General features: G+C 39.2%; 1 protein-coding gene across 2 annotated transcripts in view; it reads left to right on the top strand.

The window, feature by feature from the left end:
* The first annotated feature begins 12,881 nt into the window (after positions 1-12,881).
* UGP2 (UDP-glucose pyrophosphorylase 2) overlaps positions 12,882-22,868 on the top strand; it is a 49,000-nt gene continuing 39,013 nt past the window's right edge. Inside the window, exon 1 of one of the 2 annotated variants that reach the window (XM_036334382.1) lies at positions 12,882-13,124. Coding sequence is in view for 1 of the 2 variants with exons in the window: in XM_036334381.1 (XP_036190274.1) it covers positions 14,084-14,102 (19 nt within the window). In the remaining variant the exon portion in view is untranslated. Of the gene's footprint in view, positions 13,125-13,444; positions 14,103-22,868 lie in introns of those variants that run through there. The other variant, XM_036334381.1, reaches the window with a different exon arrangement.

The raw sequence follows: 22,868 nt of genomic DNA, 5'->3' as shown, positions 1-22,868 counted from the left end.
AAGAAACCCCCAAAGGAAAGAGAAGGAGGACTCTCCAGAAAAGCAGCTAAGTAATACAGAGGCATGCAACATGACAGAAAAAGAATTCAGAATAAGGGTCCTAGAGTGCATAAACCGGATGGAGGAAAAAATCGACAACCTCTGCAAGAAGCAAGAAGAAACAGATGAAAAAATCGATAACATATGGAAGAAGCTAGAAGAAAAAGATGAAAAAATCAACAACTTAAGTAAGACCCAAGAAGAAATGAAGAGTGATATAGCTGCAATGAAAAACTCCATTGAAAGTATCAACAGTAGACTAGGAGAAGCGGAGGACCGAATTAGTGATTTAGAAGACAAGGAAGCAAAACACACCCAAAACGTACTGCAATTGGAGAAAAAAATGAAAAGACAGGAGGAGAGCCTAAGGGAGCTTTGGGACAACATGAAACGAAACAACATACGAATAATAGGGGTACCAGAACAACAGAAGGATGAACAAGGATTAGAAAACCTATTAGAAGAAATAATATCAGAAAACTTCCCTGAGGTGGGGAAGAAAAAAGTCACACAAGCCCAGAGAGTCCCAAACAAGGTGAACCCAAAAAGACCCACACCAAGACACATCATAATTACCATGGCAAATGTTCAGGACAAAGAGAGAATCTTACAGGCTGCAAGAGAGAGACGGAAAGTTACATACAAGGGATCTCCCATTAGATTGTCAAATGATTTCTCAACAGAAACACATCAGGCCAGAAAAGAATGGACGGAAATTTACAAAGTGATGCAAAGCAAAGGACTGAATCCAAGAATACTCTATCCAGCAAGGCTATCATTCAAACATGAAGGGGAAATAAGAAGCTTCACAGACAAAAAAAGGCTAAGGGAGTTTATCACCACCAAGCCAGCAATGCAAGGAATGCTAAAGGGACTGGTATAAAAATAAGAAATAAAAAGCTCAGAAAGAAAACAGCCACACAAAAACAGAAATGCCTACAAACAAGTACCTTTCAATAATAACTTTAAACGTAAACGGACTAAATGCTCCAAACAAAAGACATCGAGTGGCTGAATGGATAAAAAAACATGACCCATACATCTGCTGTCTACAAGAAACCCACCTCATTAGAAGGGACTCACACAGACTGAAAGTGAAAGGATGGAAAAATATCTTTCAGGCAAATGGAAAGGAAAAGAAAGCTGGGGTAGCAATACTTATATCGGACAAAATAGACCTCAAAGTGAAGGCCATAACAAGAGATAAGGAAGGCCACTTCATAATACTAAAGGGATCAATACAACAAGAAGATATAACCCTGGTAAACATATATGCACCCAATGCAGGAGCACCCAAATTCATAAAAAAACTCCTGGAAGATATCAAAGGAGAGATCGACAACAATACAGTCATAGTAGGGGACTTTAATACACCACTGACAGCACTGGATAAGTCCTCTAGACAAATAATCAGCAAAGATACAGCAATCCTAAATGACTCACTAGATCAGATGGACTTAATAGACATCTTCAGAACACTTCACCCCAAAGCCAGGGAATATACATTCTACTCAAACGCTCATATGACATATTCAAAAATAGACCATATATTGGGTCACAAGCAAAGTATCCCCAAATTCAAGAAAATTGAAATCATAAAAAGCGTCTTCGCAGACCACGATGGCATAATATTAGAAATAAACTACAATAAAAACAACCCAAAATACTCAAACACCTGGAAGCTGAATAGCATGCTATTAAATATTGATTGGGTTACCAATGAAATCAAAGAAGAAATTAAAAACATCCTGGAAACTAATGACAATGAAAACACAACAATCCAAAACCTATGGGACACAATGAAAGCAGTCCTGAGAGGGAAGTTTATAGCTCTACAGGCCTATCTCAACAAACAAGAAAAAATGGTAGTAAATCATCTAACTCTACAACTCAAAGAATTAGAAAGAGAGCAACAAGAAAACCCCAGAGTGAGCAGAAGGAAGGAGATAATAAAGATTAGAGCAGAAATAAATGACATAGAGACCAAAAAAACAATACAGAAAATCAATGAAACCAAGAGCTGGTTCTTTGAAAGGATAAACAAGATTGACAAACCTCTAGCCAGACTCACCAAGAAGCAAAGAGAGAGGACCCAAATAAACAAAATCAGAAACGATAGAGGCGAAATAACAACAGACCCCACAGAAATACAAATGATTGTTAAAAAATACTATGGACAGCTCTACTCCAACAAACTAGACAACCTGGAGGAAATGGACAAATTCCTAGAAAAATACAACATTCCAAAACTCAAACAGGAAGAATCTAAAAATCTCAACAGGCCAATAACTATGGAAGAAATTGAAGCAGTCATCAAAAAGCTTCCAGCAAACAAAAGCCCAGGACCAGACGGCTTCACGGGGGAGTTTTACCAAACATTCAAGGAAGAACTAAAACCTATCCTCCTCAGACTACTACAAAAAATTCAAGAGGAAGGAACACTTCCAAGCTCATTCTATGAAGCCAGCATCACCCTAATACCAAAACCAGGTAAAGACAACACAATGAAAGAGAATTACAGGCCAATATCCCTCATGAACATAGATGCCAAAATCCTCAACAAAATCTTAGCAAATCGGATCCAGCAGTACATCAGAAAGATCATACACCATGACCAAGTAGGATTTATCCCAGGGATGCAAGGATGGTACAATATCCGAAAATCAATAAACGTGATACATCACATAAACAAATTGAAAGAAAAAAAACCACATGGTCATATCAATTGATGCAGAAAAAGCATTTGACAAAATTCAACACCCATTTTTGATAAAAGCTCTCAGCAAGGTGGGAGTAGAAGGATCATACCTCAACATAATAAAAGCCATACATGACAGGCCCACAGCCAACATCATACTCAATGGACAAAAACTAACACCATTTCCCCTAAGAACAGGAACAAGACAGGGATGTCCCCTCTCACCACTCCTGTTCAACATAGTACTGGAAGTGTTAGCCATTGCAATTCAGCAAGAAGAAGAAATAAAAGGCATCCAAATTGGAAAAGAGGAAGTAAAACTGTCCTTATTTGCAGACGACATGATATTATACATACAAAACCCTAGAGACTCCATCAAAAAGCTACTGGACTTAATACATGAATTTGGCAATGTAGCAGGATACAAAATTAACCCCAAGAAATCCGAGGCATTTCTATACACCAATAGTGAACTTTCAGAACGAGAGATTATAAAAACAATCCCGTTTACCATCGCACCAAAAAAATTAAGCTACCTAGGAATAAACTTAACTAAAGAGGTAAAAGACCTCTACTCAGAAAACTACAGGACGTTGAAAAAAGATATAGAGGAAGACATAAATAGATGGAAGAACATACCGTGTTCATGGATTGGTAGAATCAACATCATTAAAATGTCCATACTACCCAAAGCAATCTATAAATTCAACGCACTTCCCATTAAAATACCAACGGCATACTTCAGAGATCTAGAACGAACTCTCCAAAAATTCATCTGGAATAAAAAAAGACCCCGAATAGCTGCAGCAATCCTGAAAAAGACCAAAGTAGGTGGGATCTCAATACCAGATATCAAGATGTATTACAAAGCCACTGTTCTCAAAACTGCCTGGTACTGGCACAAGAATAGGCATATAGATCAATGGAATAGAATAGAGAGCCCAGAAATCGGCCCGAACCAATATGCTCAATTAATATTTGACAAAGGAGGCAAGAACATACAATGGAGCCAAGATAGTCTCTTCAATAAATGGTGTTGGGAAAATTGGACAGATATATGCAATAAAATGAAACTAGACCACCAACTTACACCATACACAAAAATAAACTCAAAATGGATAAAGGACTTAAATGTACGACAGGAAACCATAAAAATTCTAGAAGAATCCAAAGGCAACAAAATCTCAGACATATGCCGAAGCAATTTCTTCACTGATACAGCTCCTAGGACACTTGAAACGAAAGAGAAAATGAACAAATGGGACTACATCAAAATAAAAAGCTTCTGCACAGCAACAGAAACCATCAACAAAACAACGAGAAAACCCACTGTGTGGGAAAACATATTTGCCAATGTCATATCTGATAAGGGCCTAATCTCCAAAATTTATAGGGAACTCATACAACTTAACAAAAGGAAGATAAACAATCCAATCAAAAAATGGGCAAAGGACCTAAATAGACACCTTTCAAAAGAGGACATTCAGAAAGCCAAGAGACATATGAAAACATGCTCAAAGTCACTAATCATCCGAGAGATGCAAATCAAAACAACAATGAGGTACCATCTCACACCTCTCAGACTGGCTATCATCAACAAATCAACAAACGACAAGTGCTGGAGAGGATGTGGAGAAAAAGGAACACTTGTGCACTGCTGGTGGGAATGCAGACTGGTGCAGCCACTATGGAAGACAGTATGGAGTTTCCTTAAAAAACTGAAAATGGAACTCCCATTTGACCCTGTGATCCCACTTCTAGGAATATATCCCAAGAAACCAGAAACACCAATCAGAAAGGATATATGCACCCCTATGTTCATAGCAGCACAATTCACCATAGCTAAGATCTGGAAACAGCCTAAGTGCCCATCAGTAGATGAATGGATTAGAAAACTGTGGTACATCTACACGATGGAATACTATGCTGCTCTAAAAAGGAAGGAACTCTTACCATTTGCAACGTCATGGATGGAACTGGAGAGCATTATGCTAAGTGAAATAAGCCAGTCAATGAAGGAAAAATACCACATGATCTCACTCATTCATGGATAATAGAGACCATTATAAACTTTTGAACAATAATAGATACAGAGGCAGAGCTGCCTCAAACAGATTGTCAAACTGCAGCAGGAAGGCCGGGGAGGGTTGCGGGGCAGGATAGGGTAGGGGGGTAAGAGATCAACTAAAGGACTTGTATGCATGCATATAAGCATAACCAGTGGACATAAGACATTGGGGGATAGGGGAGGCTAGGGGACTGTCTAGGGCGGGGGGATAAAATGGACACATATGTAATACCCTTTGTAATACTTTAAGCAATAAAAAAAAAAAAGGTAAAAAAAAAAAAATTTGGTTCAAAGTCACTGATAATTAAAAATGTCCTCTTTCTTTGTCCCTTCCTTCCTTCCTTCCTTCCTTCCTTCCTTCCTTCCTTCCTTCCTTCCTTCCTTCCTTCCTTCCTTCCTTCCTTCCTTTCTTTCTTTCTTTTTTGGTGTCTGACCAGCAGTGATGGGAGGGGTAATATAGACCAGAATTTTCTAATTCTATGCTTCAAATGGCTTACAGCTGTGAGGCATGATATTGGGATTCCTCTGAGTTGGTTGCCTCAAGCTGCTAGCAGCCTTTATCAGAGGGTGGCCCAAGAGGTGCAGCAAATCTCCAGGTGGAGTGGATGATGAAAAACATCCAGTAATTCCATAGCTTCTTTCCCATGGTGAATAACAGCATACAATGCTTGGTAGCTGGCGGCTAAAGTAGATGTCCAGATGGTAGAATAACTCCTTGGCTGTGCTTAGCACATTGCATCCAGCATGGAGCTCCTGGATGGTGCAACTCTGATGGCTTTCAAACTCTTACTTCACTGGCATCTGATACTTCTGATTGTTTGCAGCTGATGTGGCCTTTTAATGGGATCCAAAATAGTTTGATCTAACTAATCCAATAATGCATGTATGTTTTATGAATTAAAGTTTCATCATTATTTTAAAATACTTGATAGAAAAAAGTTCAATTTAATTTAAATGTTAGGGACAGTAGCATCAGCTTACTCACCTAGAAGTACAGTCTATGGGGGGAAAATAGATATTTAATTGGTAAAAATAATCAAGTAATAATAACGTGAGATTAATGTTATGGCAAGGCAACACAGGAAATAATTATCAGTCAGACTCTGTGCCAATTATCAAATCAGATTTCATCCTGTGGTTGTCAATAAAAAAAGAGCTGTTAGAGTCTCTGATTATAATTTCATACATTTTTAAATGGTTGCAAAAGAAATGGTTAAAAAAATTTTATCACCAGTTGTGCAACGTTTTTCATAAATGATGACTGTGTTTCCTTTGGCTGATGAAACAAATGACCACAAACTGGGTGGTTTATAACAACATATATTTATTCTCTTACAGTTATGAAAGCCCAAAGTCTGAAATGAGTTTCCATGGACTAAAATCAAGGTGATACCAGGGCCACCCACACCACCTCTTGAGGCTCTAGGGCAGTGATGGCGAACCTTTAGAGCTCGGCGTGTCAGCATTTTGAAAAACCCTAACTTAACTCTGGTGCCGTGTCACATATAGAAATTTTTTGATATTTGCAACCATAGTAAAACAAAGACTTATATTTTTTATATTTATTTTATATATTTAAATGCCATTTAACAAAGAAAAATCAACCAAAAAAATGAGTTCGCGTGTCACCTCTGACTCATGTGTCATAGGTTCGCCATCACTGCTCTAGGGGAAAATCATGTCCTTGCCTATTCCAGTTTCTGAATGTTTTCTTCATTCCTTAGTTCATGGCCTCAAAGCACATTGCCTTTTCTCTTCTTGCTTCCATCATCACATTGCTTTTTTCTTTTTGTCTTCAAATCTCTCTGTTTATATTTTACTAGAGACTCAGTACACAAAATTCATGCACTGGTAGGGTCCCTAGGCCTGGCTGGAGATCAGGGCCAATTGGGGCCTTCCGGCTGCTGGCCGGGGCCTTCCTTCATTCCGTGCTGCCCCTGGTGGTCAGCGCATGTCATAGCGAGTGATCGAACTCCTGGTTGGTCAAACTCCCGAGGGGATAATTTGCATATTAGCCTTTTATTATATTGGATAAGGGCACTTGTGATTACATTTAGGACCCATCCAGGATAATTTCTCCATCTTAAAATCCTTAATTTAATCAGTTTTGAAATACCTGTTATCATCTGAGGTAACATTCGCATGTTTCAGGGTTTAAGAACTGGATATCTTGGAGGGCCATTATTCAGTTAACCACAGTGATTTCAAGAATTTGAAGAGATTATCATTTTGAAAGTCTTGATCAGAAACGATGTGTAGCTATTTTAAACATAAAACCCAATTCAAAAAGTTTATGTTTATGAGGAAGTTCAAATTTCTCATTCAAAAATTTGAAAAGATTTTATCTTAAAAGTATTATACAAGTTATATGTAATATTTCTCCTATTTGCATTCATTTTTATTTTTATAATTTCATGTATTTTTTAAGCAATTGATTTTTCACCATGTTCAATATAGATATCCACAAATTCCCTCCAGGCTACCCTAATTGCCATACGAATATTATCATTTCTCTCTGTGTCATGATGAGGAAAAGTTTGGGAAATAAGTGAGCAGAATCCTTATCTATTATACTAGGAAGTTGAAACATTTAATGCCTAAAATCCAGAAACCAAAGAAATAGCAATATAAGCATTTAGAAATAACTATATTGTATATATAACTAAGGTAATTTTCAGAAGAAAATGGTGCAGGGCTGGATGAAGAGAGGTAAGGCAAGAGTACAGTTATTTATTATCAGCATTTTGGTACTAGGGAGATATTTTTTTAAAGAACTATTTTATTTTTTAGACTACCTTATTTTTTTTAAGGACTACCAAAGAATATATTTTAAAAGAACTACCTTTTTTAAAAAAATACTACTCACTCATTAGCAGTCCGTCTCAAAGATAATATTTGATATCTTTTTCCAGTTAACACTGTTTGGTTATGTTTGGACTCAAGTGAAATGCCCTATTAAACATTTCTAAAAAGTCAGTTAAAAATGGTATCAGAACTTAACATTATTATGCCACAGTTTTTCCTGTGGTGTTTTCTCTAAATATGTCATTCTCCTTTTCATTCTAGAAAAGGAAAAATAGTGTTACTTTTTTATTCCCTAATTTATATTACACATTTAATGATATAAATTGCCTAATTATTTAGGCCTCATTCAAAGGATAATCCTGAGAATCTTCTCTTTAATATTTAGTTAGAATGGTGAGTGTGAAATGTTTAAAATAAATTTCCTGACAGAACTTAGAAGACAGAGACAGAACTTAGAAGACAGAACCAAGGGACACAGAATCTACACTCAGAACCTACACACAGAACCTAGAGACAGAAGAACTTCGCTGGAGAGAACATGGCAAAAGATCCTGGACAGAAACTGGCTACAGAACCTGGATAGAACATGGCAAGAGAACCCGACTAGAACCTGGTGACTGAACCTGGCTAGAGAACCTGGACAGAACCTGGCTGGAAAACTTAGCGAGGGAACATGGCTACAGAACCTGGCTGGAGAACCTGGCTGGAGAATCTAGCAAGAGAACATGGACACAGAACCTGGCTGGAGATCCTAACCAGAACTTCGCTGAAGATCCTGAACAGAACTTGGCTGGAGATTGTGGCTAGAGATCCTGACTAGGCTGCTGATCAACTGAATGCTGTCTCCGTGTCATTCCTTCTTCGCCGACTCCATCCACACCTTTGGGGAACCCCTGGACCCGCTGGGGCTGGCCCCCAGCACGTCCACCCAACAACTCAGCCAGTGACGAGCCGCAAGCTCTCGCTTTTCCCCCAGGGACTTGTGTGCAAAAAAATCCCTCCCAACCTCCTCCTTTTTCTCCATAAAATATGATTCCTCTCCTGTGTCTGTTGGATTCCCCATGGCTTTTGCTATAGCTTGCTTGTCCGGAGTAAACCCATTTTCATGGCGAAAAAAAAAAAAAAAAAAAAAGAGAAATGTTTAAAATAAATTTCCTGAGGCTAAGTTAGGAAAGAAGTTCTTTATCCTTCCCTTCCCAGTGGTGGCACTGGCAGGAAATTTAGTAAGCTGACCAGAGGCAGAGATGTTTGGAAAACCATCAAAAGACATTTGATGGAATGCACAATAGGGCATACAGGTTGAAAGAGGAAAAAATAGAGTTAAACTGAATGCTTTCCTATTTCACAGCTCTTTTCTATGAGGATTTCAAAGTCACTAAGAATAAATAACCTCATTATCTATACATACATCACTACAGAAAAGAATAATGTCTATTCTCTTAGTAGTTTAGTAAGAGATGTGTTATTTCTAAGTGTGCTTTTTTTTTTGTATTTCCAAATTATAATTACATAATGATCTATGTTTGTTAAAAACCCTGAGCGAATACAGGATTTTTTAAATGGTTATTCCTGTGCCTACTCACCAGAGGTAATAACTCTCCTGTCTCTACAATCAAGGGGGGTCTGGAGATGCAGTTTGGCACATGAGTGAGATACAATTCCATGGGCATCACCAATCCTCATCAACACTCTCCTCTGGGCATCATACAGAACATGAACATGAGAAGCAGGAGACAACATAGTAAGGGCCTGTCTTCTAAGCAACTTTCAGAGGAGAATGTAGAGTAGAATTCTTGATGTGAACAAGATAATGCATGTTGTGGTTAAACTGCATTCTTGAGAGCCTGATGATTTTTAAAAACTACTTAGAAGATTGGTTTTTCAACTCTTTAGATAATTATCTGTAATGTGAGACAACCCTGTTTTTAAAGCAGCTTAGTTATTTGAAATAATTGCTACTGTTGTGATATACAAGTTATATAACCTTCCGATGTAATTTAATTTCATACTATGAACAAATCGAAGGATATGTCATAATTTAAATTCATAACTTATTTCAGCAAACTTCCTGATTCATTAACAACACGATGCTGGCAACAGGAAAGAATGAAGTCTTTCTCTTCCTCAAGTATTTGGAAACGTCGTTCATTTTTAGACTACTCATTCATTAGTAATCCATCTCACAGGTATTATTTGATAGCTCTTTCCAGTTAACCCTGTTTGGTTATCTTTTGACTCACATGAAGTGCCCTATTGTTAGATCTAATCAGTAACTGACAATTTCTGACAATAGTAGCCCCCTCTTTCCTCTTTCATGTGAGTGACCTAGGATTTATGATGGATACAGGTGGGAGTCAATGCTGTGTATTGAGTGTGGGCAACAGTCTGGTGTATAATTGTTACCTGGCCTCTTGGTGAAACTCTTTAGGCATGACTGAAAATTTATGTGTCTAACATGTTATACAAAACTGCATTGCTTTATTTTCTTGTGTGTAGGGAATTGGGGTAGGATAGACAAAAAACCCAAACCCATACACATTACTGATCTGTACACTTATTTTATGCTTTAGCAATTTCTAAACCACCCCTTATTGGATAATGACTATGATGGGTAGTTAGCAAAGCTTACTGTCAAGTCATCAGAATGTTGCATTTGCTGCTACTATTTTTATATGTTGGCCCAAGTTGATATTCCAGATGGAAATAACTGAAACAAATACCTCTAAATATAAATTTTAAAAATCTTGTTTACAGCTCTCAAAGAGTAAAGAATACAATACTGGAGTTAAAAAGATTTAATGGCAATAAATTTGTCATTCAGTATATACTTACTAAATGTTTGCTATGTACCAGACACTGTGCCAATCACTAAATCTAAAGGGCACAAAAAATGATGGTTAGAAATAGGGCAATAGTCATTGTCTCCTTGTTGTCGATAGAATGTTCTTATGTAAAAAAAATAGAAAATGATATGGCAAGGTTGTTATACATGCCAGGACTAGTTAAATGAAACAAATTTCCTCAAGTTTCCAAGGGGAATTAGAAAGAAGGAAAGAGAAAGGTATAGGCAGAATTTATATCATCCTTAGATGGTAGCATATGGTACCAGTGAAATACTGGCTGTCAGGCTTCTTTTTAGTTTACAATCCATTACAATTCATCCCTGAACACACACTCCTTCCCAGCCCCCCATCTTCGTCCTCCTTTAGATACCCCCAAGTTTCTCCCAAGGTTTATCTGTAAATCTATGCATTTTACAGATTTCTAATGATATAGATAGCAGCATCATACACCTTGACAGGTAACTCCATAGTAGTGTATTATGAAAAAAAAAGGGGGGGTTGAACATACACACACACACACACAGCACAATTTTTCAAGTATTAAATGTATAGATATATAGAGAATTAGGCAACTGCCTTCTAAACCGACTTGAAATTGCTCCATGGCCATGGTCTCTCTTCCTTAACCCCACATGATCTGCCAAGTGAGGTTGTTTCTAATGGTTCTGAGGGAGTGGGAGCCTCTTTTACAAAATCTTTTGGGGTTCAAGACTAAAAGTAAGCCACTGTATGAGGAAATTCCATTTACAGAGCACTATTTAAAAATAATATTTAGGAATATAGCTTGTAGTAGTCTCTTAACAGGCAGCATCTGGGTGGTTATAGACTTAACCATTCAAGACAGGTACTTATTTTTTTGGAAATTTCTTGAGGCAGCACATGTACAACATCCTTTGGTATCATATCTCAATATATAATTACTCATAAATCAAGATGTCATTCTTCAGTATTACCAAATGCTCTTTCCCAATTAAAACTCACTTCCTCTCCCTTAATCTTCTGCAAAGATAAAAAATAATTGATCTTCCTTTTTACAATAAACCTTGTATAATTAAAGATTCTTCATTGTCCTTTATCGAGTGCAAGCTAAGCAACCCTGTGGGGCCCAAATTTTTTAGTGGTGTTTTATTTTGGTGTTAATGCAGATTGTTAAATCCTGCTTACTTGGAGCTGGAACAATTTCTCTACTGTACACAAAAGATGTGGAGATTCTGGTTAAGATCTTCAGTCCCCAAATGCCATTCTTAAAATGCAGGCATCTGGATTTTAGGTACTTCTTTGGTTTTATTTGGGGAAATTATTTTATAGCTGATAGGTCTTTGGGTGTAATCTTTTTGGATTTCACAGAAGAAATACAGTGACAAGAGTTTTCATTCTCTAGTATGACAAATGAATCACTGGCCTTTTCTGTGTTGTCTAATATTTCTATATAAATATGTGGCACTCAAAGAAATTAGTTTGTTTAGAGAATGTGTCATTTAGAAATTCTCACTTTACCTTTGTTGATTAGTGTGTTGTCCAGACTCTTCCAAGAACCACCTGGTTTACTGAAGGCACCTAAGAGAGGGCTGACAATTCACCTGCCCTGATGTAGGTTGGTTGAGTCATGAAGCGTAAAATCTAAGATGCACCCACTGACCGGTGCACGGAGTCTTACAAGAAAGGCGGGTTCGCGAGTGCGGGGCGGCCCTGGGGCAGACCCCGACCACTGCCAACGTTCTGTCTTTTAACATCCTCGCTCTTTAAGGACTTGGCAAATATATTAAAAGGTAAGCATCTCTTGAAGGGTTACTTAAGCCATTTCCACGTTGATCAGAAAAGTAAACGCCTAGCACAGCAGACATCTCTACAGGAATAGGAACCGGACGTGGTGGTTCTAGTGGGAGAGCCTTCATTCGGCACTTTCTTCCACGCTCTAAATCCCTCCTCCTGGTAGGGGGACCCATACAGCCCACTGTTTACTCCTCAGGGCATCTTCGCCCTTCCCAGACCACATATTGTGAGTAGAGTTTGTGAGAAGGGCCTGGCTCGCTAGGGGTAGTTGCTGTGGAGTGCTCTGCCTCTCTTCGCCGGATAGGTATCTCTCGTCAACCTCAGGTAAGCGGGGACTTATTTACGGACTGCAAAATGGTTAACCCACTCCCTTGCTGAAGTAGCAGTAGAAAGCTGGGTATTTTACTGGTGAGACATCCCTGCTGCGCCGCCTCAAGTGCGGATCCCACGCGCGGAATTCCCTCCTCTGGCTCCGCGCCCACCCTGGCTGGCTGGGCTTCCTCGAGCCGCAGACGCCCCGCCCCCTGCCACCATCGCTTATCTCATTGGCCAGACCCTGCACCGCCTCCGTTCCTGACTGGAGGCTGCTCCTGTCCGTCTGTGCGGCAGGAACGTTTCCGCATTGAGGGGGCTGCTCCAAATGGAGGGGGGAGGGGAATTATTTAGGCGAAAGTGGGGGCTTTAAGGTTTCCGGCGCCGCCGGCTGGGTGGGCGGAGGGGACCAGCAGTTGGGCTGCCACCGCTGGCGAGGGATTCTAGGTGTGCGTGTGCGTGTGCGAGGGGAGAGAGAGAAGGTGAAAGGGTGCCTCTGAGGTGACATCCTCTCAGCCTGCGAGCCTTCTTCCCGGGGCGCCATCAACGCCCCCAACTTCCCAGCTGCTGAAGGAAGAGGAGGAAGGTGGGTCTCGGCGGCGGGGTGGGAGGGGCGGGACGGACTTCCCACCACCCCCCTAGGTGGGTGTGTTTCCCTCTCTGAGATGGGGAGAGCCTCTCTCCTTTACCAGCTGGGTGGCCCCCAAGGCCGACTTTGGGGTTTGCAAGGGCGCTGGGGCTGGAGGGACTGGGTGTGTGCGAGGAGGATCGGGGCCTTCCCGGCTCCTGTGCGTCGGACTCGGGGCGGCACGCGGGCTCTCCCCTCACGGGCGGGCGGCCCCTTCGCGGGCGCGGGGGAGGGGCGATGCAGCCTTGGGCCCTCCTCCCGGGAAAATGCAGCGGCAGGGTTTTCGCCGCTCGCCACGGGAAGGCGGGGAGCTGGAGGCCTCCTCGTCCCGGGATATTTGGGGGGGACTGGTGAAAATGGTCATTTCTACCGCCGTCGGCCTCCCTCGCCTCTGCCGCCCCTCCGAGCCCCGCTAGGCCGGGGGCCGCTGTGGACCGGTTTGGCGGAGACCTGGCTGGAGGCTGGACGGCGCGGAGGGGAGGGAGAGCGGGGGTGCGGCCCGCCAGCGCCCGTTGTCGCCCGGCCCCGGAGGGCGTGGGGACCCGGGGGCGGTGAAAGAGCCGCGGTAGATCCGCCTCTTTCATTGATGAAATTTAAGTTCGTGTGATTTTACCTTTTCTGGGAGTCTCCAGGCGGCCCTCATTTGTGTCAGGAGTTACCAGCCGACTCAGTCGCACCAAGTTTCTGCCTTTGGAAGTGGAGGAGGTTTTCCTTTCCTTTTTTTTTTTTTTTTTTTTTTGAGGCAGTTTTAATCGCTTTGAACAAATATTCCCTTAAGTGGCTAAACATAGGAAGAGGAGAAAGAACACGTCGGTTAGTAGAGCAGGGGAGGAAATCTCTACCTGAGAAGAGTGACTCCTCTAGAAACCAACAGATAGACTAGTATATAAGCCAGAGTATTTCAATAAACCCCTACAATGTCGAGATTTGTACCAGGTAAGACCCGCTGCTTCCTGTCTCCCGGGCTGCTTGAGCGGACTGCGGGTCCCGGCACTAGTGGGGGGTTGGTGGGCAGTTTGGGAGTGGGAATGCTCATTGGAGAGACTGTTTGCGAAAACCTTCTCGTTAATTTGACGCTTGAGCTGCTGGGCTGGCGTTTCAGAGACGTCTATAATTTATATACCCCTCTGCTCGGCTGGGTTTGGTTCTGACTACCTGAAATCGGGTTAGTAGCACTCTGTTTCCTCGAGATAGTGGCTGGGAATGATGATAAAATAGGATTCTGGCTGCTGGCTAATGTGTTTTCTTTTCTTGGTCGAAGTTAAGGTGACTGTGTGTTTGCGCGCGGACAAAAATGGGGAACGGGGCGGGCTGAGGGGAGGCAGGTGGGTCTTCTTGCCAGGACTGGTGGGGGAGGTCGGACTCAGCTCGGACTCCGTTTGTGGACTTGGATGGAGCCTCAGATTCTCTTTATTGCGAAACCTGGAGTAGCTCATAGAAGCTGGAGGTCATTTCAGCAGGAGAAATGACTTTGCTGCATTGCTGTGTTTATTTTTTTTTAACCGTCTTTAAAAATCTGCAGAGATTATTAAGGATTCTTTGAAATATGAAAATTGCCCTCTGAATTCTACATGTGTATTAAAAAGGGGTTAGAGAATTACTCAACTGATTCAAGCGGTAACACTTGCGTGTATGTGTGTGTACTTTGTACACTTGGGAATTGGTGCTGTCTTAAACCTCTGTCACCAGTTTATGGCATGGAATTCGCCTTCTGGTATGCAAGTAAACCCTTTTTTTTTTTTTTTTTTTGCAGACCCCAAAGTATGAAAGCTTCAGCCATCTTGTTGAGCACACAGCTAGTGAAGTTCACAATCACTTAATGTGACTCTTAATAAATGCAGATGTACTTAAAAGAAATTGTCAGTAATGGCCCCCATTTGACCAAGGGAATAAAAATGCCCTAGTAACTTTTACAACACTTTATTAACTCTTCTTTGAGTTTTGTATAAAAAAGTAAGAGAATTTGATGGCCTGCCTGATGGGAACAAGGGAAACATGCCTGCCTTTAGAACTAAGCTCAGAAATGCCACTTATCATTAGACTTTCAAAGTCTTGTTATACCTTTATATGTGGTGAGAGATGCTTCGTATATGTTTATTGAATAAATGTCCGAGTCAAAAAATAGCAAGGCAGAAGTAACTGTTAGAAATTTGCTTGTTTTGTAACAGCAATAACAAAATTTAATTACCAGAGAACTGGTATTTTGCAAGAATTTGCTAGGCAAAAGTGCACAAGTCGGTTCTCTTTAAAAACTAGGAATATTAGTTAAACTCCAGCTGTTCCTTGTAGTTGTGCTTTACAAAAGCTTGCAAAGGTGGTGCGCCTTGACTGATTTCACAGCCTTTACTGTTAGTGGCTGTCTTCAGGAAGTACTAAATCAAGTGGCAATCCAGTACTTAAGAGTTTCTGTGAATGTTGTCATTCCTTTTCCCTTGTCATCTACTTTTTATGTTGGAATATTTTTAAATTTATAGGAAAGTGGTACATTTGTCAACACTAAGAAATTATCATGGGTACCTTACTACTAATTAAATTATACTGTTCCATTGCGTTTAGTTGTGATACACTTGTTTTAAGTAGTAGTTTTCCTTTTAAAGGCAGTTTTGCACAGAGGTGACATTCCCCCCAAATTAACATGATTGTGCTCCTGTTTATCATTGTTTAAATTTTGTACTTCAAGTGTAAACCCTTTATGTTTAATTAACTCTGATGCTCTTATAAATGATAAACCTAATTAGCTAATGACTTGGCTGACTTCACAGATCAGTTTTCAAGTGTAAGGAGTGGGATTTTTGTTTTCGAAATTTTTTGTAATATATCAAATTTTTTTATCTTTGTTTAGCACTTATTGATATTTCCACTCATTGATACTTAGGGCACGCCACTCATAGGGGAAAGATTGAACGACTATTAGGCCCCTAACTGTTTGCATATGTTGTCTCATTTAAGCTTTGCAAGTCCTTTGAAGTAGCAGGTTTTTATCATGACCTTTACAGTTGAGGAGGTATCTTGTCAATTCACAGGTAGTAAGCACTGAAATTCATATGTGGGTAGATGAATCTAAAACTCTTGTCCTTTCCAATATCTTTTGCCTCTTTCATTAAAAAACTTATCTACTGGCTTGTTTCTCCAAACTAGACTATCTGTTCCCTTTGGGCAAAGATAGTATCATATCCCTGGGGGAAATACAGTATCCTGAAGTGGTTGATGCTCTAAAAGAATTTGTGATGGATGATAAATGAGAAACTCAGCCCTTTCCATGTACTTTTCCGTAGGTTAGCCTACATTTTTGGTTGTAGGTGTGTGTGTGTGTGTGTGTATTTGTTTTTAATAACTTCTCTCAAAATTACATAAATGTTGAGAAGGATAAAAGGGTATGGACTTAGGTTTGAACTCTGTTGCTAAGAGGTGACCTTAGACACAACTTTTCTGAACCCCAGTTTGTACTTATATAAACATTGGGTATTACTGCCTATTCCACAGGATTATTGAGAAGCTGAAATGAGATGAATTATGTGAATTTACTAGTCACATACTAGATGTCCAGTAATTTTTACTTTTCTTTCTTAAAGTGACAGTGGCCTTTCAGATAGTATTGGCACCGTAAGGATAATCACATATCCTTAACAGAAATAAATAGAAACAAGGCAGATATGACAAGTCTTTATTTTCCTCTTCCAGGTTTGGTGTTCAGGCCCCCAGCACGTGGGAGTTGATATGTTTAACAACAAACAAATAAATTGTGGGGTATAGGAGAGAAACTTAACAGAAATGTAAATACATACTTAGTGACAGTTTTTGTTTTAGTCCAGTCACCAAAAAATTTTTGAGTGATTACAAAGTATAGTGTACTGTATTGGGATTTCTTGTGTATTCCTTATGGAGGGAACTTGAAATTCAGACAATGTGTTGTGTACACATGTTTTTGAATTTCCTGGAAATTGGGGCTGCTGTACTTGGCTTGAATCTCTTCCCCCCAAATCAATGTGCTTTTATAGGAAATGTGCTTTTATAGGAAAGCTGGGCATCTCCATTCTCAAATGTTTTAACCGTAAGTTATGAGGTAAAAATGTTCATCTAATAAAACTACTTAATAGGAGATTTCTCAGCATATATGCCTTGACCAAACGAAGGTTCAACTTTCTTTGGGCATCTCCCAAGCCTGTGTTCCTCAAGCGTTTAAGATTTCTTTTCATAGGAAGACTCTTCTTTACTGATTCTAGGGCATAATACTCTAATTAGGTATATTCTACCCTCAGGTCACCTTCTGCTTACCTGTGATATTATTTCTTAATTTGGTAGTTTTCTCCCCTTGAGAGGTTGTTTCAGGGCCCCCAATTATTCTAAAAATATGTAAGTACTGGCTGAGTGAGAAGGGTCTTATCACTGTTGGAGGTACTAGGGGTAATCAGCAGCTGTGACTTTATGCCAGGCTTGTCACTCCATGCCATTTGGGATTTTGCTTTTTAAAAAGTTCTGATTGCTATAGGGTTATCTCCCCACATGATTTGATTCTTATAAATGGTGCAGGGACTCTTGTCATCTAGCCAGCTAAGGCCATGTTATGTGCTTATACTATATAATATTAGAGGAACTTTTAAAACAAAACTGTTTTTAACAGACCATTATCTATCTAAATTATATACTAGTAAACATGTCTCTTAATGCTCTTAAATTGAGGTACTTCCTTATATTTCAGGGGAAGCCATTTGACTATCTCTGTTAAAAAATATTTGAGGCCTGTCAACTTTCCCATTTTTTGGAATTCTCTCTTTATGGCTATTTTGGTGATGCTTGTTTGGTAGATGGCAGCTTGCCAGGGAGGATCAGCTGAGCTAATTATAACTAAAGGGGTCTCAGATGAATACAGGGATGAGAAACATTCTGGGCCAGGTTGTGGAGGTCAGACCTTGTCCAGGTTCTTCTCAAATCCTAAGACCAAATTTAGCCCGTTGCTGATTATTTAGAGGACTTGGATGCTTTTAGCACAGGGGGTTTGTGGCATGGATTTGAGGCAGGACTAGAGGTGGCAAGGCAATGACCATGGCACACTACTCATTTTTTAAAGATGTGGCTTCGAATTCATTATATTGCTAAAAAGGGGGGGATTTAATTAAATTCAGAGTCACAGTTATAAATGAAAAGTTAAAAGAAACTCAAAAGAGTTGAACTGATGAAAACTTTGTTTTCCAGTATGTAATCTCTTACTACCATTGTTGTTGGTAACAGGGTCTTTTTCTAGTAGGATGGATGATTTTTATTTGTGAAAGCCAATTGAGGGGGAAAAAAAAGAAATTGACAAGGAACATTAGAGAAATAAGAAATACTAGCTGGTACACTTCTCAGTAGTGCCATTTTAATATTCTGAAGATAAATTGAAAAATAATTTTAAGAGGAAATACTCTAAGATGTTAAATTTGGGACAGTAGGTGTTTTCTTATAATATGGATTCAGACACATTCTCTATGTGTTATTTTTTTCTTCATAGAAAATTTTAGTAACTTTAATTAAAATAATAGGATACTTCTTACAAAAAGAGAGACTAAAAAAGCAATCCCATTTACCATCACACCAAAAAAATTAAGATACCTAGGAATAAACTTAACTAAAGAGGTAAAAGACCTCTCCTCAGAAAACTACAGGACGTTGAAAAAACAGATAGAGGAAGACATAAACAGATGGAAGAGCATACCATGTTAATGGATTGGTAGAATCAACATCATTAAAATGTCCATACTACCCAAAGCAATCTATAAATTCAATCCACTCCCCATTAAAATACCAACGGCATATTTCACAGACCTAGAGCGAACTCTCCAAAAATTCATCTGGAATAAAAAAAGACCCCGAATAGCCACAGCGATCCTGAGAAAGAAGAACAAAGTAGGTGGGATCTCAATACCAGATATCAAGCTGTATTACAAAGCCACTGTTCTCAAAACTGCCTGGTACTGGTACAAGAACAGTCATATAGATCAATGGAACAGAATAGAGAACCCAGAAATTGACCCGAACCAATATGCTCAATTAATATTTGACAAAGGAGGCAAGAACATACAATGGAGTCAAGACAGTCTCTTCAATAAATGGTGTTGTGAAAATTGGACAGATACATGCAAAAAAAATGAAACTACACCACCAGTTCACACCATACACAAAAATAAACTCAAAATGGATAAAGGACTTAAATGTAAGACGGGAAACTATAAAAATACTAGAGGAATCCAAAGGCAACAAAATCTCAGACATATGCCAAAGCAATTTCTTCACCAATACAGCTCATAGGGCATTGGAAACTAAAGAGAAAATAAACAAATGGGACTACATCAAAATAAAAAGCTTCTGCACAGCGAAAGAAACCATCAACAAAACAACAAGAAAGCCCACTGCATGGGAAAACATATTTGCCAATGTTATCACCGATGAGGGTTTAATCTCCAACATTTATAGGGAACTCATACAACTTAACAAAAGGAAGATAAACAACCCAATCAAAAAATGGGGAAAGGACCTAAATAGACACTTTTCAAAAGAGGACATTCAGAAAGCCAAGAGACATATGAAAACATGCTCACAGTCACTAATCATCCGAGAGATGCAAATCAAAACAAGAATGAGGTACCATCTCACACCTGTCAGAATGGCTATCATCAACAAATCAACAAACGACAAGTGCTGGAGAGGATGCAGAGAAAAGGGAACATTCGTGCACTGCTGTGGGAATGCAGACTGGTACAGCCACTATGGAAGACAGTATAGAGTTTCCTCAAAAAGTTAAAAATGGAACTCCCATTTGACCCAGTGATCCCACTGCTAGGAATATATCCCAAGAAACACCAATCATACAGGATATATGCATCCCTATATTCATAGCAGCACAATTTATCATAGCTAAGATTAGGAAACAACCTAAGTGCCCATCAGCAGAGGAGTGGATTAGAAAACTGTGGTACATCTACACAATGGAATACTATGCTGCTGTAAAAAAGAAGGAATTCTTACCATTTGCAACAGCATGGATGGAACTGGAGAGCATTATGCTAAGTGAAATAAGCCAGTCAATGAAAGAAATTGTACTTATTCATACATATGAATACATATAATTCTATGCACTGTCTTGGGTCCATTTATGCTATTGGTAAAATGCTTGGCCTTGGTAATAAAATATTTATAGAATAAATAAAAGCTTTGATTTTTCATTGCCCAGAAAATAAACTATATAGAAGAAAAAGTTGAAGAGCATAAGGGAATGCTTATTCTGATAGGTAGTTTTAACCTTACGTAATAATTCACGTGGTCCTTGATGGTGATTTTATGTTGTAACCCTTTTCCCACCTCTTAGGCAAGAGCACCCACACCCCCCCCCCTTTATTGCCATTTCTTAAGCAATTAAAACCTTCACATGATCTCACTCATTTATGGATAATAAAGACCATTATAAACTGAAGAACAAAAATACATACAGCATCGAACAGACTGCCAAACTCCTGCGGGAAGGCCGGGGAGGATTGGGGGCCGGGGGTGGGGTGTGTGGGTAAGAGATCAACTGAAGGACTAGTATGCATGCATATAAGCATAACCAATTGACGCAAGACATTGGGGGCTAGGGGAGGCTGGGAGAAGGTCAAGGGGGAATAAAAAAGACATATGTAATACTCTTTGTAATCAAAGCAATAAAACAAAATTTAAAAATAAAATAAAATAATAGGATACTTAATTTTATGTGAGGAACATTAGTTGGCCTAATAATGAAAATGTTCTAGGTAAAAGAATAATGTACTATAATTTTCCAGTTTCCACCAAGTTGTATTTATTACTTTTTGTGGAAGTGCAGGAATTCCCAGAAAGTCAGATATATCCATTATTGAAAAGTTATATAAACAAATATTTGAAAGTCAAATCAATTCTGGATTATCTGTAAAAATGAATAATTAAGAGTTGACTGTGCTTCCCATAATGCTATTCCTTTTGATATCTAGTATTTATGCCAGTGGAGAAAATTCCAGCAATATTAGAATAAAATTGTGGGGGAAATCCTCTGAGGGTTTGGGATTTAATGAATGAGGAAATTTTTGATTGTATAGGATCTCTGTAGAAGCTGGAGTTTTTCCTAAAGACTGGTGTCCTTTTGACATAGCCTACAGTTTAGTTTTGTTTTCTAAAATATATTTAAAGTTGGTATAATAGTCTTTGAATTGTGGACATCTTGGGTAATTTAATGGGTTGTTCAGGTGCAATGACTATTAGTTGAAACCATATGTGTTAGACCTCTAAAATTCTACTACCAGCTATGCATCTTTTTGTTAATAACTTATTAAATTCTTTGAAAGTTGGCTTGCTAAGCTACTGAAAGAAAATTAAACCTTTTTTTTAATTGGGCTTATGTGTGTAAGAAAGGGGATAATACTTCATTTGAAAGCTGTTTCCCAGTTCTTTCAGTTGGTGATGCAGGCATCTCCTTTAGTTTGTTGCACAGTAATTGTCTAGGGCTCAAATTCTGCCTCTGCCAACAGACCCATTGTTTATTTTTCTCAGTCATTGCCAAATGAAATTGATTGTGTCCCCAAACCATTTTGATAATTAAGGATTGTTTTTGAGAACCACAGAGAAACTGGCTATGTTGTCTTAGTTAACTTACATAAACAACAAAGTTTCATTTTCCAAAACATTTCTAGATATTTGTTAATCTTTTTAATATAAATCAAGAGAGTTCCCAGTCTCTCTGTGAGTTCATGTGTAGCTTAAAAATACTATTCATTGTATTCATGTACATGAAATAGTCATATTATGTTTAATCCACTTTTTAATGATTAGTTACTAAATTGTAAGAAATACTATTGTAGGGGAGCCTTCCTTTAATAGCACCTCTTGCTCCTTGACTATGGACACCTGCAGACAAGGTGATTGGCGTTTGTGTTTTTCTCTGGTTGCTGTACTGGCAAAGGCTGCTGTGATGTTTCCTTTATGTTATAACCCTGCCTAGAATTTTAAAACTTTCAGAGTGTGGGAAAACAGAATAATATAATTCTATGCACTGTCTTGGGTCCATTTATGCTATTGGTAAAATGCTTGGCCTTGGTAATAAAATATTTATAGAATAAATAAAAGCTTTGATTTTTCATTGCCCAGAAAATAAACTATATAGAAGAAAAAGTTGAAGAGCATAAGGGAATGCTTATTCTGATAGGTAGTTTTAACCTTACGTAATAATTCACGTGATAGACATAGTTGGGTTTTGTCAATTTTCATTCTACCTGGAGTTGGTAAACCATGTAAATGCACTGTAACCAAGAAAGGGGAAACCTTCCTCCAGGTTGGAAAGTAGGGCACCAGTTAGCAGGGTTTGGATTCCAGTGGAGCACTGCCACTGCGTCCTTAGGCAAGAGCACCCACACCCCCCACCTCATCCCTTTATCCCCCAACCCATTCCATCTTCAAGATGAGGGAATTAGACTCACTCACTGACCTTAAAGCCTTTTGGAGCTTAAAAGTTTAAGTGCACATATGTAAAATTACAGGGCAGGCCTGCCAAATAAGTTTTTGGTCCTTGATGGTGATTTTATGTTGTAACCCTTTTCCCACCTCTCATCAAATGAGTGTAATAAGCTTCTTGGCATGCCTTCTTTCGTAACATCCATTAAATTTAATGCCAAGTGTTAACTAGTTGACAACATCTCTTCAGAATGTTGTTTTCCAGAAGTG

Source organism: Myotis myotis, unplaced genomic scaffold (genome assembly GCF_014108235.1).
Source record: "Myotis myotis isolate mMyoMyo1 unplaced genomic scaffold, mMyoMyo1.p scaffold_m19_p_14, whole genome shotgun sequence".
NCBI lineage: Eukaryota > Metazoa > Chordata > Mammalia > Chiroptera > Vespertilionidae > Myotis > Myotis myotis.
The sequence above is the reverse complement of the archived record's forward strand: the minus strand, read 5'-3'. Positions and strand labels throughout refer to the sequence as shown.